This window comes from Ictidomys tridecemlineatus, chromosome 3 (genome assembly GCF_052094955.1).
Source record: "Ictidomys tridecemlineatus isolate mIctTri1 chromosome 3, mIctTri1.hap1, whole genome shotgun sequence".
Lineage (NCBI taxonomy): Eukaryota > Metazoa > Chordata > Mammalia > Rodentia > Sciuridae > Ictidomys > Ictidomys tridecemlineatus.
This window is the reverse complement of record NC_135479.1, coordinates 168,799,975-168,820,489: the sequence shown is the minus strand read 5'-3', so window position 1 is coordinate 168,820,489 and position 20,515 is coordinate 168,799,975. Positions and strand designations below refer to the sequence as shown.

Sequence of the window (20,515 nt, the reverse complement as noted above, 5' to 3'; positions counted from 1 at the left end):
CTTTCAGCCTATATCTTGGGAGCAAATCTTTACCCTCATACATCAGATACAGCACTAATCTCTAAGGTATATATAGAACTCAAAAAAAAACCAAACAAATAAATAACCCAATCAATAAATGGACCAAGGACCTGAACAGACACTTCTCAGAAGAAGATATATAATCAATCAACAAATATATGAAAAAAAAGTTCATCATCGTTAGCAATTAGAGAAATACAAATAAAAACTACTCCAAGATTTCATCTCACTCCAGTCAGAATGGCAGGTATTATGAATACAAATAACAATAATTGTTGGCGAGGATGTGGGGAAAAAGGCACACTCATACATTGCTGGTGGGACTCCAAATTGATGTAGCCAATATGGAAAGCAGTATGGAGATTTCTTGGAAAATTGGGAATGGAACCACCATTTGACCCAGCTATCCCTCTCCTCAGTCTATACTCAAAGGATTTTTAAAAAGCATACTACAGAGACACGCCACATCAATGTTTATAGCAGCACAATTCACAATAGCTAAACTATGGAATCAACCTAAATGCCCTTCAATAGATGAATGGATAAAAAAAATGTGGCATATATACACAATGGAATATTACTCAGCAATAAAAGATAATAAAATCATGGCATTTGCAGGTAAATGGATGAAATTAGAGAAGATAATGCTAAGTGAAGTTAGCCAATTCCAAAAAACCAAATGCCAAATTTTTTCTCTGATATAACGAGGCTGATTCATAGTGGAATGGGGGAAGGGAGCATGGGAGTAATAGACAAACTCTAGATAGGGCAGAAGGGTGGGAGGGGAAGGGAGAGGTATGGGGTTAAAAATGATGGTGGATGGTAGAATGTAATGGACATTATTATCCAAAGTACACATATGAAGACACAAATTGGTGTGAATATACTTTTTATACAACCAGAGATATGAAAAAAAAAATAGAGAAGAGATCTCTCTTCTGAATGCATTTAGATTTAGTGTTTAGCTCTCCAAGTCTTGGGTCACACCCCCATCAGTAAATATTTTTGAGTCAAATTTGTCTACTACATAGATATTTATGTATAAGTCATATGTATGTACTACTTTATTGAATTTGTTGCATTTTGTGTTTAATATAAAACATGTAAAATATAAAAGAATAAAAAATTTTTGAAATAATCTCACGTTAATAGTATAAAGTTTTAAAATTTACAGTCTGATTTTAAGTTCAATTTATTTCAAAACTTGATTTCAAATAATGACTATACTATATACAGGCAGATCATACATAAAATGCTAAATATTTATGGCCAGATGTGTTATGATACAAATGGAATTCTTAACTTTTAATACTATTTCCAAGGTTTTTTTTGTGGCCCTTCTTTTGACATCTGATTAGATCATTCTTGCTTTTCATAATCTAGTTGATGAAGAATTCATTTTAAGAGTTGAAGAGATGGATATTCCATGTTCTCTTTGCTCACTTGTCCTTTATTATATATTTTCTAATATATATCCAAGATTGAGAACTACTATGTAAGGAGCAAGATGGTCTTCTAGGGTCCCGGTCTTGGAATAGGTAAAATCAAGGCCTTGCTCTAATTGTTCAAATCCTTGAAATAAATTGTTTACTTTATCCATTTTTTAGCCTTTTTTTGTCACTGTTTTATTGGTTGAACAGGTCATCTCCAAAATTGTCTCATTACATACCTCTAACAATAAAAAATGTTTGAGCACCCTTCTCAGGAGGTATTGTGATTACATTTTAGTTATAATTTATTTGTAAGAACTAATATTGATAATATATATAGTATATATACAAATATATACAAAAATACACAAAAAACAATGCTAAAGGATAAGATAAAGAATAAAAGTACAATTTCTAGTATTTTCTTTCTACTATTCATCTTCTATGTACTCTACTGCTCTACTTACCTCCACAATTTTGAAAACTCTGGTATAAAGTAAACTGATAGCTGAACAATCTATAATAGAGGAGAACCAAACATAGTAATGAGCAAATTAATCTTCTTACAGCACCTCAAACATACCTCCCTCCCTCCCTCTCTCTCTCTCTCTCTCTCTCTCTCTCTCTCTCTCTCGCTATATATATAAATGTATATATATATTATTTTTTAATTAGTTTAATTAGTTATATATGACAGCAGAATGTACTTTGATACATCATATATAATAGAGTATAATGTCTCATTCTTCTGGTTGTACATGGTGTAGAATAGTTATATATATGAAGAGAGAGAGAGTTCTACTATTCTTCTTACCCCCATACCTCCTGCCTTCCCTTTACTCCCCTCTACCTAAAGTAATTCTACTCTTCCCTAGCACCCTCCACCCATTGTCATCCAGCCTTTATTATTTGAGGATTGGATTATTTTACATATATTTTAGTTGTAGATGAACACAACACCTTTGTTTTATTTATACATTTTTATGTGATACTGAGGATTGAGCCCAGTGTCTCACGAGTGCTAGTTAAGTGCCCTACCACTGAGGTACAACACCAGCCCTATGTCTATGTTTTAAGTTTTCAATTCTAAATTTTATCTAATTAAATCATTGTTTCCATTGGATACACATAGACCATAATTGTTACTTGCAACAAAGCAACATAATTAAAAACAATGTGAAGGAGCCATATCTCAGAAATTCCTATTGCGGGGATATTGCCCTTGTTATTAAACTTTTGGTATCCATGTTCAATTATTGATATATCTTCTTCAGAGAAGGGATTTCCTCTATTAGGGGTTTGTGTGCATATGTGGAGGGAAGGAGTTAGAAAATTTCACCTATTTTTATCTCTATTTCGTACCTAAAGAGGCTACTCTTTACAAAAAATAAAAAAAAACTGTTGGATTGTATTTATGATAATTTACTTTTGCTTTCTCTTCACAAACAGCCCCAGGAAGTAGGATCACTTATCATTTTTATTTATCAAATGAGGAAATTGAGGCACAAAGGGTTTGAGGTCATAGTTTATTACCTTTTACGTGAATTCTTAGTGTTGCCTAATTTCCAATATAGATTTATTTCAGATTGCTCTAATAACAAATGCAAAATGGGATTTTGTTTCTTAGAGTTTATGTCAAATATATTTTAATTATTTGAAGCTGGTTACCCTGAAGGCCAACTCATTATCAAATACAATATCTCAGTAATCAGAATCCTTTAATTGATCAAGTCAGATGTCAGAATACAAACATTGTCAACTTCTGCTTTTTTTCACACCCTAGTCTCATTAAGTGACCAATTAATAGCAGCTATTTTTAAAAATCATTCATTACTCTTGTACATACTTCTCAGTGGGTGCTACTAGCTTTTGGAGAAAGAATTCTCATTTTGCAGCAAGTACATCTCATCTTGCAATACCTTCAGCCCTCCATGTACTAAATGCTAGTAATGCCTTTTCCAGGTCATAATTTTATGATGCTCTAGGATGAAGGTAATACCAAAGTTGAGAACCACTGTACCACTGAAGGACTCAAGACCACAAACAAACCAGACACTCAAGTATTGAGTTCATAAATCAACTTAATAAATACTTAATGAGTATAAATAAAAACAAAATACCCATGGAAAGTGACATTTCTCTGGCTAAACTTTATAGATATTGCTTCTTCTTTAGCTTCAATATAATTGATTGATAAATTCCATAATTCTTTTAAAAAATAATAATCCAGCCATAGAGGGTCAGCAACTTGAGCAATTGGAAAAACCAGACCTAAATTATTTCACACCAAATCCTTAAGCTTAATTTCTTATAGATGAAGGGACAAGGAAATTCCAACCAAAAAGAATTTCAGTTTTTCCTAAATGAATTGTGAAAACTTAAGAGCTTAAGCACTACAGTGCTTCATGCTTTTTCTATTGACATGACTGACCTTAAGAAGAAAAATGACAAGGGATTATTCTCACATAATACAATATCTCAGCTGAATATGTATCCTTGTACAGCAGTTTTTCTGTTTTGTTTTTCATCTGTAAAAAAAAAAAAAATGAGAGCTCCTGATGGAAGACACACCACAATAAATGAAAGACCTTTCTAGCCATGGTAAAGAAGCATAACAAAGCCATTATGAATGATGCAGCAAGTTGAGGGAAGGGAAAGCTGCTATTAAACATGACAGGCTGTCACAACCACAGAAACAGTAATCAGTGTAATCATAGCAATAAAATAATGTTTGTATTTAGTTCCTTTCAAGGAGCTAAAATAATGACATCTTTTCTAAGTTGGAAGTTTTTGATAACGTTAGCAAAAATAGCAAAAACATAAAAATCTCTAAATGTGTAGCATATTAACACTATTTGGAGTTACTGTTCTACATACTTTTGTTATTTTACTTTAAACTTCCTTTAAGATTATTTTTATCCTTCCTTCCTTGTTCTGCATGACCAAATTATTCTTTTTCTTTATGATAATATTTCTTTCTTTCTTTCTTTCTTTCTTTCTTTCTTTCTTTCTTTCTTTCTTTCTTTCTTTTTTTTTGAACTCAGAGATACTTTACTACAGAGCTACATCCCCAGCCCATTTTATTTATTTATTTATTTTTATTTAGAGATGGGGTCTTGCTAAGTTACTAGGGTCTTGCTGAATTGGTAAAGCTGGCCTTGAAATTGGGATGGGATTCTCCTGCCTCAGCCTCCTGAGCCTCTGTGACTATAGGCATGTGCCACTATACCCAGCTATGATAATATTCTTGAAACCTAATTTCTTGATTTTAATAAATCAAATATCAGATAAAATGGATTTTTTTTATTTTTTCAGAGCATATAATTAAAACCTGAATGTCTTATAATTATTTTCCCTATTATAACAATAGCATTTCTATTGTAATCTTATGCATGCCATATAAATGTATGATAAGCTTACCTCCATCAGATACTCAGCAAAAGTCTTCAATGGTTATAAGGTTTTCCCAGACAATGATGAAACATCATAATGTGGAAAATGCCTTATATGGGAGACACTGCACACCAGTTTTTGTATTCTGTGATAAATATTCTACACAGTCACAGGGAGAACTAAGTTCCACTGTTTCTTCAAAGTTACCTCAGAGAACCTTCTGGCTTACCCCTTGGTGCTTTCACTATTTCTCTTAATGTTGAAGGGCTTCTAGCTCTGCCTGATAGGACCAGTTTACCATGAAATGTATGTCTACAGTATGTCATTTTCTGTCTATGCTTTCTTTATTACAGTGTATAATATATGGTCACCACCTATTAAAATGTACAAACGTTGCCCTTTTATACAAATACCTCTGAAGATCCAACAGATTCTGGCTTTTCTTTATCAAAGACTTTCTCTATAGAAGAAAGAGTGTGGTCTACTTGGTCCCCTTAGTTCTGATCTAAGTTCAAAGATGCTCCAATACTAACTTATTTTGTGCAGAAAATTTTGGTTGAGAAACAGAGTAGTGTCTTCAACAAACCCAGGATTTGCTAAATCTCACCCCAGCATATAATCTGTGATGGTGCTCAGCCCAATGGGCATTTCCGAGGGCCCAGATGAGATAGTTGCCTTCCAATCATCAGTGTAATTTGCTTTTAGGGTCCTATTGTGATCGTACCTTAGATTGGCCATCTCCATTATCAGTGCTGTCCTTTCACTGATATCACATATATATTTGATTTACTTCCAAGTGATTTCAACACCTTTCAACTCATTGAGATGCCAAATGATAATGTTATTATTTCAAAATGCAGTATTCAAAGGATATCATAATCTTTCAAATAGGAAATGGTTCGCTGTTCATTTTCACCCTATAGTGGAGTTTGATCCTGTTGTTTGTCAGTAATGTGACATCACTTCCCGTGTCCAGGCCTCAGTTGTTCATTTGTATAATGAGGGTTTTGGATGATCTCTAAAGTTCTTTTTAGCTCTAATATTCTTTTATTCCATGTTACATCATATAATTTTATGGATAAATTTCAAAACAGTTCACTATTTTTTTCACCTCACATAGCCCTCCTAAAAATGAAAAACCATATGGTTCTACCTTTGCAAACTCTGATGTCTTGTCCCTAACAGAAAACAAACTAAGAATTGTGCATGTTGATTGTCTTATTCTTGTTTCAAAAACATGTGTGATTACCATATGAATAAAACTGCTTCTCATTTTAGGCACTAATACTGATACACCTAAAGCAAAACACTGTTAATTTTGAAACAGCATAGATCACAGATTCCATCGTGGCTGTTTTCTGCATGTTTATAACTCATATGAGCATGAATTCTGCAATTAAACAATATAAATGGCTGACATTGTGTCTACCTGGCCATTCTGTAGCATGACTTTCCATTCTAAATGTAGATTTAAAAATTTAACTTATCATTCTGATGCTAAGTTTCTAAACCCTGTTTAATTGTAATAAGAGCTTTCTTTCCAAGAAACTAAGCTATTTTTAAATTTATGGGTAAGAAATATGCATTACATTTCTTTAATTTCATAGCTTCTTTATAATGTTTGATGTCTTTGTTGATTTTAGGTTTTATTTCAAGTGAATTATCAACCACTTTTTATATAGTCGACTTGGACTAATGCCAATTTTTATCTCTTAAAAGGATCCTTCCCGGCCATTGGGGTGGAGGCGTTTTGCCCCAGCTTCCTGAGGGCAGGATTTTTAAATAGCATCCAGGCCCCGCATCCAGTGCCAGGGGGAGGATCTTTGCCCCCCAGGATTCCTGCTGGTAGGTATTTCAGGTGAAGTTTCTGCCACTGTGTATAGCACTAGGACTGTGCTAACAGGTGATAAACCTGCAATACAAAAATGAGTGTTTCTAAAATATGATGTAGAGAAGAAATGCAACTATCTCTTTATAATGTACCAACTATGTTTACAGTACCTAGTACTGTGAAAATAAAGAAAGTGGAAAGAGAATATGGACCTCAAATATCTGACCAGCCTAGCATTGTCATTGGGGGAAAGTTTTGTTTTCATAAATAAGAAGTAGAATTCAGATCATTAATCTATAACTCAAGAATGAAACAGGGGGACTGGGGCTGGGGCTGGGGCTTAATGGTAGAGCACTCGCCTGGCATGCCTGAGGCAATGGGTTCTACCCTCAGTACCACATAAATCTAAAATAAAAGATATTGTGTCCATCTAAAACTAAAAAGTAAATATTAAAAAAAGAAGAATGAAACAAGGATGGATTTAAGCCACTTGGCCAACTGGAATTGACCAGAAAAGAATTAAAGGATTAAATGTTCTTGACAGAAAGAGTCATTCCATATTTGTGTGAGTTTATAGAGATTTAATTAAGGCTCCATTTCACTAAAGAAAAATAATTTGAAGAAAGGCCAGAACATAGCAAATTTGGAAGAAATTTTTGAGAAAGTAAATTAAGGTTCAGTTCTCTCTAAAAATAGTATTCTAGTAAAGCCATAAAGCAAAATATAGGATATTAAGCATTTTTAAATACAATTTCATTGTTTAGCAAAATACTTTGTGGGTTATCTACAGTATAACTATTATCAAAAATTGTTTTTTCCTGTCATTTAATAAAATACCAAGCTGCCTTCTCACATTGTTTCTGAATGATGCAGATCTACTATATGTTTTATGTATCTTCATAAGACAAAATAGATTGATTCTTCAGGTTTTTATCATAATTCTTGTGTTTTATCATAATTAATAATACAAATTCTGGTAATGACCTCAGTATATTCAAGAGGGCTATAATGTGATTAAAAACATCTGGTATTGTTGCAACGTATTGGTGGGGAAAATCTGTAAACTGAGAGCTCAGAATTAACTAATATAAAAGGCAGCTTTCATAAAAATATAATTAATATCTCAGTGATTAGAATTGAGGAGATGAACAGTTGATTTGTAGTTTAATGACATTAACCCTTAATGTCAATGACAAAGCTGGTGACTTTAGATATATTTGGCAGAAATGGCATTATGAAGTTTAGTGGTGAATTGAATTATTCAATATTGCTGGTTTAGAAAAAGGTCAGGGGAGCCTGTCATTTAGCCTGGGAATGATAGAATAAAATGATCTTTCCACAGCACAAACACAGAAACAACTTTCCAGAGAGGGATCTCAAAAATCACCCTAACACTCTGTTCTTCTAGGCTTTATGCGAAATTAGCCTCCAGGTTTCATGGGAGGTAAAAACTCTACTCGGTTTACATGACTTATATACAAATCAGGTGTAACAAAATTGCTTCATAAAAATTTATAGTTATAAACTTGTTCCTGTTCCTTCAAACTGATATTAACTCACTTTTTCTAGTTTGTATCACTTTGATAAGTGATCCCTGTATACTTTGTCTTTTACTTTTCTGTAAGCTGCTATATAGTTGTAAAGGTAATTTTTATCTTCTCCATTCAACTGAAGCTTATTTTTATAGAATTTCTTTCATAATTTTATGTGAAGAGAAATGCAGCACTAAACATGGGAAGATTTTGTTGTTATGTAGTTTTAAAACCCTAAAGTTTTTTTTTTGTTGTTTTTTTTTTGCCATCTGAGAACTTAATGGATACCCCTTCAGGTCAAGGACATCAATTTGAAGGCAAGAAGCAATTCTTCCCATGGCCAACATCACCATACTTAAAATAGTCAGCTGAAGGCTGATGCCCACTGGGCAATTAATTTACCTTCTACATTGATTATATGTCACAGTATTTTGAGAGTCTCAAAATATTCCCCATGTTCATCAAGGGATTATCAACTGTTCTAATGATAATGCTAATTTAGTTCTCAGTTACTTAACCACATTCAAATGAAATGCATGACCATATATAAAATAGTTCCTTTGCTTCATGTCACACTGTGCTATCAAAGCACAATATTTCTATAGTACTTTATTTTACACTAACTGCAGTAATAAGATAATCAGTGAATCATGAGATCCAGGAAGCAGCTAAGCCTGAAATCAGCATTTATGTAACAGAAGTCAATTGTCACAAATTTCTACAAAGATCATAGTAAAGTGTTACTATTCTTAGTTTCAGATAGAAAAAAAAACTCCAGGAAGTATTGCTGAAGGTTGAATAAAAAGAAAACAGGAAAATTCTATGTGCAATTTAGATATAGATAATTTCTGAGACAAATTTATTATTAAAGATCTCCCTCATATTTCCTCTTTGTGGTTAATTTTGGCAGTGCTTTAGTTGTTGAGGGAAGGTTCTTCTGAAGCATCTTCTCAGTTTGCCAGCCTGTGCATTAAGTGCAAGGCTATAAATATAATAACCCTTTGAAATTTTTAAAATATAGTTGTAGTGGACACAATATCTTTATCTATCTATCTATCTATCTATCTATCTATCTATCTATCTATCTATCTATCTATCTTGTGCTAAGAATCAAATCCAGTGCCTCACACATGATAGGCAAGTGCTCTACCACTAAGCCACCACCCCAGCCCCACTTTTGACATTTAAATATGAGCTTCCCTCCACTGTATGACTAGTGTTAGGTTCAAAGGAAATACGAAAGATGAAGTGAGACTCCTTCGCTGCTTACTCTGAATCTAATAATAGGACAAATATGAACTCATGGGAATTGAAAAACTAGATTTGCAATTACTGAGTTTAGGATTAATAAATATTATTTATTTACCCTCTAGAAAGAGGGGCAAAAGCTTTTCATATCCTCACTATTGTCCCTTGCCTAGACATGTTAGGAAAAGGATTCATAATCCAGTTTTCTATAAAACAATAACATGTCCAACTGTAATATCATTTCTATAGCAAAGGACTTACAGTCCTGAGACTATATTAAAATGTCTTCACAGTCCATTAACAATGGTTATCAATATTTTCCTTTCCATATTTCATGTGAAATCCTATCTAATCTGGAGTCAGGGCAAATATTGCATGCACTATTAACTAGTCCAGAATTTTCTTTTTCAGCAAGTTTATGGTTTAGATGTTAGAAATAGATCAGGAAGTATAAATAAGTTTGAAGCTGTAGAAAGTGTAGAATCTGGTGAATGTAATATTATCAGGTTTTGATGCATACATAGAACTGCAAAATAGAACAAAACTATTTACAACCAGGTGACAAACTTTGAAGGAATATACATTAAATTAGGGAAATTGGCATGAACTGAATATATCAAGGGAAATCAACAGCGAAGAAATAAATACATTTTAAATACAATCAAGCACAGTTCAGAAAAATCAAAGTAAGCCATTTCATTTATTCATATTTTCAAGCATCCTAAAAAGTCAGTAACTTTGTTTTAGATCCACAATTTGACATTTCCAAACAAATTACTTCTGACAAAAAAAATCTCTTGGCTATAGTTCTTCCAATAATGATTATTTGTTGAACATATTTCTATAGCTTATACAAAAATTTGCTTTAGAATCATTAAAAGAAAAAAAAAGAAAAGAGACCCTTTTCTTCAATGGATACGTGTATGTGCCATACATTTTATAGTTAAGGATGTTGCCATTACCCTGGATGAAGTATGTGAATGTGTTTGTGAAAACACATTAATTGTGAAAGAAATTGGAAAAACTAGATTAAATGTTCAAAGTAAAATCCTGAATAAACCATTCAAATGTTTTATAGTAAAAAGAAATTCCTTTATCTGGATACTAACTCCTAGCTTCTTTATTTCTTGGCATTTACATGATTTCAACCCCCAGTGCAGACATACTCCATGCCCATCTGCATGGCTCTCTCTAGAGAATTCTCTTTCTCTAAAGTTTTTGCAGCTGCAGACTTTAGAAGAAACCCTTCAGAATGACAACTATTAAAAAAAAAAAAAAGCCTAAGATGGGGACTCTGAGGCAGGTCTGGGCAGGAGACCAAGATTACTTACTGCTATTTCAGGAAGGGAGAGAGGCATAGAGAGAAGATAGGGTCACCAACAGAACGACAAACACAACTAAAAACTTTCTCACAGTTTATGAGTTTAAGGACTCCTGTGGACAAATAGTCCTGATAGGGTGGTACAGGTCATGAATTCAGATTCCTTTCAGATTGTACTTTGTTTCTTAGCCAAAAAAATAAGACTCTTTCTTGTCTAAAGGACCAAGTGAAAAGTTGGTGATTTTTTTTTAAACTCCCTCCTCAATCCCAACTTTGAAAATCAAATGGAGACTGTACACTCTCTTCCCCCAAGAAAATGGAATACAGTCATGCATGTAAATGTTTATGTACAATTTCAGGAGGTCTCTGAATACCCTGAAGTCCATAAATGAAGAATCCCTGTTTCAGTGTTCTGAATATAAAGTTATGCTTCACTGATATAAGTGAGCATTATCATCTTTATGCAAGACTGACAGTGCATTTAAAAAAAAAGAAAAGAAAACAGCTGCAGGATGAATTTCATAGTAGGCTATTGAACATTTACAAAGTGAATTTCTTTCTTTTTTCTTCTTCTTTTTTTTTTTATCCTGCCAGAAAGACATGAAAATCTTAAAGGAGCCTTTAAATAATCTTTTTAGTAGTTCTTTTTACTTCTCTATTCAGCAGCTTTAGATAGTTTTAGCCTTTGACTTTAGCTAAGCCTTCTTATTAACATAACTGCTTCTTCCATCTCATCATCATTTGAATAAGTATGAATCTAAAAAATATGAATCATGTGTGTGTTTATATTCTCATTGAGAACATATTAAGCCCCTACAGATTGTTATGTTTTATTATTACACATTTATTTTGTTCCTATTCAAAGAAATAGTCAACACTTTTAAGATTCATCCAAGAATCATTTTCTTCTCATAAAGAAAAATCATAAAATCTTAACCAGTTTCATAATTTAGCTGAATCTCTCTGTGAGTCAGCATTTAATCTTGGTGTTCACTGGGTAAGTGTTCTTTAGTCAGTGTTTTCACCTTGATTCAAAATATTATAAGGTGCCAACTACTCTGATGCCACTTCCCCTCCAAGGAATGACCCCACAGGGTGGCATGCCTGCCATTAAGGCCTGCTGGGCCACTTAAAAGCATAAGTAAGAGATAGACTGGCCCTGTTATAAACCTTGTCTGCTCTCAGTCCTCATTTATTTGCTTTATAGGACATAGTCTTTTCATGATTCTAGTCATAGAGGTCTTAGAGTACATTTAATAAAATTGAACTTGTGTAAAAGATAAAATTAGACACCTTTTAAGAGCTTCAGAAAAGAATTAAAAATAAACAGTAATTTGGAGAGAAAAGTATGTAATGATTTAATTGAATCATATATAGGATTCATTTAGCAAATGTTTTTTCCATTATAATAAAAATTTTATGACAAATGAACTATGTAACTAAGATACATTAAGTATATCCTGTCCAAAGGTTTGTTTTATTTTTAAATTTTCTGATCTTTTTTTTATAATGAATGATACAGAAGACCAGACATTATTTTTTTCACTTATGTGGCTATAAGACACTTTTGTAGCCAGAAGTAAAGTTTAGCATTTGAATCACTACTGGGAAATATGACCGTTTCTATAAAAGCTTAGGGACTCTTAAAATATTCTGGGTGCAACAGCTCCCCCAGTGTTGTCTCCAGGGGTTTTGCAAAAATTTATCATGCTGTTGCTCTTAAATTTTCTCATGTATGCTCTTATAACTGAAATTTCAACTATTAAGCCTTATCCTAAAAAGTCTCATGAAAATAGTAAAATAATTTCAAACAAATTGATTTGGATAACTCAAATCAATTTAAGATAACTATGGAAAGAGAAAGAAAAATCTAAAGATATTTCCTGCCAGTTTCCTTAGGACATATATGCTGTTTATATAGTTTGTTTTAGTATTTTTAGACCTTGAAAATTCTAAAACTTCTCAACAAAATATCTTTGGGAGCCACACAGTGTGTGATCCATAATGTCTTTCCAGGATGTAGCTAAAATAAGACATGGAGATTTAGGATGATTCTTTATGTTTATCAAATTGTTGTAAAGCATGCAGTCTCTGGAGGTAGATTGCCTGGCTTCAAGCCCTGGCTCTGCCAATTGCTCACTGTGTCTTGGCAAGTTGCTTAAATGCTAAATATATCAGTAAACTAATAACTACACTCCCACAAGGGTTAATATGAGGATTAAAACAGTTTTATATGGAATGTCTATCAATAGTTCCTAACATAATAAAGAATTTACATATAATTCAGCATACACATATATGTGTATCTATTAATATCTATTTAATAACTGGGGAGGAAGGGAAGGAAAGGGGAAGTACTGGGGACTGAAGCACTTTGTATTTCCTAAATGGATGATTACATCCAAATGAACCCCACTATATATATAACTATAATGCACTAATAAAAACATTTTTAAAAGCTGATCAAAAATTATCTGCACAAAAGATTTTTAAGAAGGAAACCGAAAAGTAAAGTAGCATGCAATTATTTATGTCATAAAGTTTAATTTTTGAACTCAGATTCTATATAGTATTTCAAGGCATGAAAAATTTCTGTTGGGTATCGCCCATTGCTACCTAACAGTAAGTAAACTATTGACTATTCTGTAATTGATTATTTCTTTCATAATAGTTGGAAAACAAAAAATTCACAAAAATTCAAAACATATGTTTTTAATTTGACCATTATATTACTCTTTTAAGCACATAATACTAAATCAAGAAAACCATTTTTAAGAACTACTATATTACTAAAATTTTGCAATATGGTTAGTGTCTTAAAGTGAAAGCACAGCCTCACCTTAGGTATCTTTGCCTGTAACTTTTATTGCCAACAGGACACTTTTAGGTAAGGAGAAATCTTTTTACCCATGTGGTAATTTCTAATAAAAAGGACATTACTGAATATTACTGAAGTTATTTGATCGGATGGTATGCCAATGCTCTCTGGAACTGCAGAAAAATTATGTTTTATCTTAGCCTCACACCTATCCTTTACTATAAAACAAATCCAGATTAAGAAATGCTACTGTTTTTATAAATGCAGGTTGTCCCTCCTAATTTCTGCTCACCTCTTTTAATCCTAGAAAATATTTTATTCTTCAGCATTTCTCCAAGGATATTTGGGTCATCTCTAAATTTAAAAAAAAAAGCAAAAGAAATTAAAAGGGGGAAAAGAGAACCAAATCAACTCAGTGATTATATAGACACATGAGTTGCAAATTGCTCCAAGGTTAAAATCATCAATTCCAGATTAACCATAAGATATGTTGTTGCAGACAAATCTATCAGTACAGTACCGAGGATACAATAAAGCTAGATAGATAGAAAGTAAAAACCCACTTCCAGCAGAAGCTATTTTTAAGAAACTAATATACTATGTTATTTTTTTAAATCCTATTTGGATTATTTTACTCTAATAGAAATCATTTTGTTCAATAAAACAACTTTCAAACTTGTTGGGTTTAAGTATTTAGACTTTAAATGACCTTTGAAATCATCAGGAGAGCTTACTCATTGACCTTAGACATTTTTAGTAATGAACTTTCTTAACTCTAAAAACAACTTCATAGCTTAGGATTGTGCATCAAGTCAGTTGGTAAGATATAACACTCAAAATATATACATCCAGTCATTAGTGGAGCTATTATTGGGTAATTCCATATTTAGTATTAGTTGCTATTCTCGATGCTTGATATACATTATCTCTTTCAATCTCATAATGACCTTATAGGAGGAGAGGTTATTACACAGAATATAGAAGCACTCAAATGAACAATTCATAATATGCAAATGAGAAAAGATGAAATGAAAAGTGAGTGATGAAAGGTCACTTGTTGAAATTAGACCAAGTTTTCAGTATTAGACTATCTGAAACTAATCTTATAACTTCTAACTAATCTCATGACTCATAAGGTAGTGCACTGTAAAAGATAACCAATCATCCAAGTTTGCCTGAAAAAAAATTTTTATTGCTACAAAAGGAAACATGTTGGATCATATAAAACATGTAATTTGCAGTCATTTTAACTTTCACTTTGCCACAGGAGATAAAATAATTTTCATACCAATATTAAAACACAACAAAATATAGAAATTATCTATTTTTTAAAAGTTTTGCTATACAATGGACAAATATAATAAAGGCAAAGCAGATAATTGTGAACAAAAGGGGAAGGAAGAAATGTGTACCATTTTTGAGAAACAATTATTGCCACACACCATATTAATTATACAGTCCTAATCTTTTCAAAGATTTTTTATCAAAATCATAATTTTTATAACAAATAATTTAGGACTAAATGAATATCAATTTCCATTCTATTATTTCAATAACTTTTCTATGTCTAGAATTATTGTCAGAAAACATCTTTATGTTCCTGTTGACATTCAGCTCAAGAAAAAAAAATAAATTGAGAGTATTCATTTCATTCTATACCAAGGTCTGTTCCAGATTGTGAAATTCCAGAAATAGAGTAAATGAATGACTCCAGAAAAACAATTTAGCCTAAATTCTGGCCTCTCTAAAGGTTACTTTAGAGTGGGAGAGAAAGACCTGATTGCTAACATAAATATCATATCATAAATATCATTTAAAGGAAGGAGAAGGTACATAATAAAGACTTCCTGAAAGGGAAAGTGATTCATGGGAGAATTTACAATGGTCATGGTATTTTACCTGCTTTTTTTTAAAAAAAATAGTATGTGATTTTACTAAGTGGAGGTAGTGAGAAAGAAATGTTGCAAAGGAAACAAGATGCAAGTCATACTTAGGGAAATATGAGTCATCTCAAGAATTTGAAAAACACAAGGTATGGAAGAAGGGGGAAATCAAAAGATGGCATTAGAAATGAAGGTAGAGGAGACACTAAGAAAGAACTTAAGTTCGAAGCAGTTTAGACTTTAATCCTGCAACATGCTATGCAATAAATAACATGGCCGGTAAATGGAAGAATTAGGCATTCTTTATGTAACCTTTATAGTAATTGACTTATTTCTATTGCCCTTTCCACTAAATACCCCAAGAGAGCAGAGATCTTGTATTGATTGAGGCTATGTCTCCAGAACCCAGAAGAGTACTTGATACAGTAGTAAGCATTCAAAAAAGTTATTTGTTGTATCATTCAATGTTTGGAAATAATGTGGATGGAAGGGTTATCTTGCAACAGGAGATAAAAATAGAAGCAAAGAAACCAGTAAAGGATCATTGTGATAGGACAAGTAAGGGAAAAAGAAAGAATGTGGATAACATCAATAAATTTTTTACAGACTCAACAGGACTTAATAATGAATGTATGGGTTGATAGGAGTCTAGTAAAGTAAGAAGTCAGATATTACAGAAGGGTTTCAAACCAGGGTAACTAGATAGATAATGATGTTTTAACTAAGACAATATTGTAAGAGGAGAAGAAGATTCAAGGAAAATGGTAAAAGATTGCAACGACATGGATAGAACTGGAGATCATGATGTTAAATGAAATAATCTAGGCACATAAATAAAAATATCAAATGGTAAAATTAGAAATGAAGAATCCAAAAAAGTAGTAGTCATACAAGTTCAGAGTAGAATATTGGCTACCAGAGACAGGGGAGAGTAGGAGAAGGTGGGAGAGGTTGATTGATAGGTACTAAGTTATAGTTAGAAGTAAGGATTCTAGTGTGCTATTGCACATAGATAATGATAATATACTATATATTTCAAAAATCAAGAAGAAAGGATTTTAAATGTTTTTCGTCATAAACAAATGATAAATGTTTGAGGAGAGTGAGATGTTTTATCTGAGAAAAACATTACACAATGAGTACATGTATTGAAACATCACTAGGTTCCACTCTAAATGTATATAATTTTTAAGTTTGTAAGTATCAGTTAAAAATAAATTTAAACTTACAGCTTAAAAACAAGGTTGAATTCAAACTTTCTGAGGACAAGATTTGTTCATGATCTGATGGTTTCTAGGCAACAGTACAAGAAAAGACTTCACCAACTTTAGTACTTATGTGAATAAAAACAGTGATTTAATGTATTATAATGGTTCATATGTATGTTTTATCCATATATTTTAAATGCATTAGAAGGATGAGAAAATTATTTCATTCATTATCAAGTCCATTTGAGATTATAATTGTGGTTTGCTATGTCTAAAGTATAAACAGGGGAGGTAAAAATGATTAAATAAATGACTCAAAGAGTCCTGAATTGCCTCTGGGAGAAAAAATACAGGCACTTTAACTGTCAATCCAAGTTATCATCACAAATTTTATTACCTGGTAGACAAAATATAGATGTGATAGAATGTAAAATAAACTAGAATGATTTAAATCTGTAATAGAGTTTTGAGGTTGTTGAGAGTTGTTTCAATTCTTCATTTTACTGACTGCACATTAGAAATTGCCAGACAGATACAAAATAGTACATCCAGCACAAACTTATTACTTATATGAAAATGTTAAATCTCTGTAATCCCCTTCTTTCACAAATCTTTTCTGAGAAAAAAAAACATATAACTATTTCACTGGCAAAATATTTTTCCAAGATTCTATAAGACATTTAAAGAATTCTTTTGTTCTCTTTAACATAAGCATGAGAAAAGTGTAGTCTTGTGATCATATAGTTTCTTCATACCATCTCTTTCAAAATCACTCTAAGTTTCTATAAGTATTTGAAAAAAAAAAATATATATATATATGTTGGTCAGTAGTCCCTAAAAGTCTCAATGAAAGAAAACAGTTTTTCTTCTCTAGAACAGAAAAAGGATTACAAGGGATTTTTCTGAATTATGGTCTTCAGAACAAAATGGCTTATTTATTAGAAAATCTTGATTCTAATGCAGTTTAAAATATCTATAACCATATCTGGGTTATATGTGATTTTAAAAAAAACCTAATAAATTCACTTTAGTGGCTTTGAAGAGCTCTTAAACCAATAATACTTCTAAAAAATAATGATCTTGAGTTTTAAAAATTGAATAGTTTTCAAGAATCCTGGAGCTGGTCCGTTGTCTTGAATGCAATTCAAATACTAAGGTGATGCTGTCACATGAGACATTGGGGATAAATGGTTAAAAATCTACAAAAGAAAATAAGCCAGAATATTTTGAAATTTTAGAATGAGAATTAATCAACTCTAAATATTTCCCAGGACCAGTAATGCAATATACAATTGTTACAGATTGAAAATAAGACAGAAAAACTGTAGTTACCGACAACAGACTTCTACCACCTAAAATAGACTTAAAGAATACCATTCTATGTAATGTCATGTGTAGTTAATTATAAAAAAGAATGCCATTCTAATTTTTATAAATTTCCTTAGACTTACTTAATTTTTTATAAAAAATATAATAATGGCCTGTGAAGTTACTTTTAATCTTCAGAACATAACTAACTTCCCTAGAGAAAACAACTAGGAAATAAATTGCAGACCAGATGAAAGCAAAAGTATTCTAAAAAGAATACTTTAGTTCAAATAACAACTACTCTCAATTGGTGGTACTAAATAAAATACAAAAGACAAAGAGCTCCAATGTGGAATTTCTAATTCGTGAGGAATTGAGGACTCTTCATTTGATTCCTTATTATCATTGAGAAATGTGTCACTGATGAATTTTAAGACTGCCTGAAGTATTAACCAAAGAATTATAGGTAGAACTAATATCGAAATGTTTTGTGTTCACATAGATAAGAATCTTGATGAAATACTTCAGTGTTAATCTCTTAACAATAGTGAAACTGATGAGAAAAATTAACTTGTTTCTATAAAGCACCTATTAGGCTTAGCTCTTTGGGCAGTGACCTTGTGAAATCCAGTGAATGGAGAAATAAAGGGAAGATAAAGAAGAAAAACAACCTAACACAAAACCAGGCCCAACATGACAGTGCACATAATAGATGGGATGGGAACCTGTAGGAAATGTCACTGAGGGAGACCTTTCAGGATTAGGTGCAGTGCATAAATTCTGGGGTAGAATGGCACACGTGATGGTATTAGAGAGGGGAACAAATGGAGAAATAATCTTCTCCGGTGAATTTCATAAGTAAAGGCAGGAGAGAGTTATGAACAATGTAAAAGACGACAGCTCCTAGAGCAGTGGATGCTAAGGCTAGTTAGGAAAGATGAGATCCCTCACTGGAGAAAATTGTCTACCAGGATAAGACTTGGAGCGTTTATCTATAAATATTTTTCTGAGGAGCAGCTATAGCATAAAGGTTAAAAGGTCCAAAGCTTTAAGACTAACTACCTGATATGGCTGTTCACTAGTTATTTGACTTTGGATTAGTAGTTTAATTTTCTTTCCATTTCCTTACCTAATGGGAATGATATGTAGCAATACAAGTAAAATGCTTACAAGGTCATTTTATTCTGATATCATTAAGGGAAGGGTACCAGTTTAAAAACAACCAAAGGGGTTCTCCTAGCCACAAGAGCTAAGATATAGTAAAAAGTGGTGAGACTACAGGCTGGGGAAAAGCTCAGGCAGCAGTACTGTAGTAACCCAGTTTTTACCCTTAACATCCATTTCCCTTTATCAAACTGGAATATTGATTCCAGGGTTTTTATGTTTAAATATAGTAAAGACCTTTATGTTCCCCATCTTGTTAGCTAAGTGTTTATGTCAGTTTCCAATCTCTGTGCTCTCTGAAACAATATCCAAAGAGAAGATTCATGATGAACTTTCACATTTAAAACCTAGATATTCCAGATCCTGACCCACAAGGGTGCTGACAGTTCATTTGACCTCAATAATTGCTGATAAAGTTCTTCTTCGTTCATTTTGGGGTAAAATTAATAGCTTTGAGGAACATTATAGAATATAGGTTAACATTCAGTATAAATGAAAACTTCTTTGGGTTCTAATTCTATGCATGATAAATTAGGAATTTTATTACTACATTTAACCTTTAGCACATCTTTCTTGAAAATACAGATCCAATGTAAAATCTAGCATTTGCATACATGGTTGTAATTTGTGATGGTCACCCTCTCTAACCTGTAAGGCTCTGAGTTCATAAGAAAGACATGAATTACAATGAGATCTAATATTTCCATCACTGGTGCTCATGCACACAATTTCTTTCCAGAACTTTTTTTGTGTCGTAAGGAAAAACCATGCTCAGTCCAGTCTGACTTGCCAAAAATTCTAATGAGAATCAAGAAATATAGATGTAAAAAGTAAATATGTCGTATATACTTATTTCAGGTAAAAATAATTTTCTCTTCATCTGAAACTTTATCTTTTAAACTTGAGCAATTGGCCAGAACAAATGCATTCTGTTCTTTGAAACAAATCAAAGTTATTTATGTCAAATATTCTACTTAATAGAGGTGTGCTGGGAACTGTAACAATTGATATGATCAAACAAGAAATAAATGATTTTCAGTTTAGTTTCTGATCTTAGCTTCTGCACCAGACTACAAAACCAGAATTGCTTATTTTTCTTGTACCGCCACCATCGCTCTGTTGATCAAATCTACGTCCAATAAAGAAATGAGCAGGAACTCACAAATCCTACCAACTCTGGGGCATCCATCAGTCCATGGAAATTGTTCTGCTTGAAATCCCTTCAAAGCAGGAGTATGCTTGACTGTTTATATGTTGTCAGTGAGAATTTATGAATTTCTCCTTTCTGCTTTGTTTTAGGATTATTTCAGAAATGCCCATTCAAATATCAGTCAGACAAAATTGCTGCACTGTCTTCG

At 32.4% G+C, this 20,515-nt stretch overlaps 1 protein-coding gene across 5 annotated transcripts in view; it reads left to right on the top strand.

Annotated features, from left to right (window-relative positions):
- Positions 1 to 20,515, top strand: part of Epha6 (EPH receptor A6) — a 792,729-nt gene that overhangs the window by 631,946 nt on the left and 140,268 nt on the right. For all 5 annotated transcript variants that reach the window (XM_078044415.1, XM_040270502.2, XM_005336763.4 and 2 more), the window contains one exon: positions 6,564 to 6,689. In XM_078044415.1, coding sequence (XP_077900541.1) covers positions 6,564 to 6,689 — 126 coding nt within the window. The remainder of the gene's footprint in view (positions 1 to 6,563; positions 6,690 to 20,515) is intronic.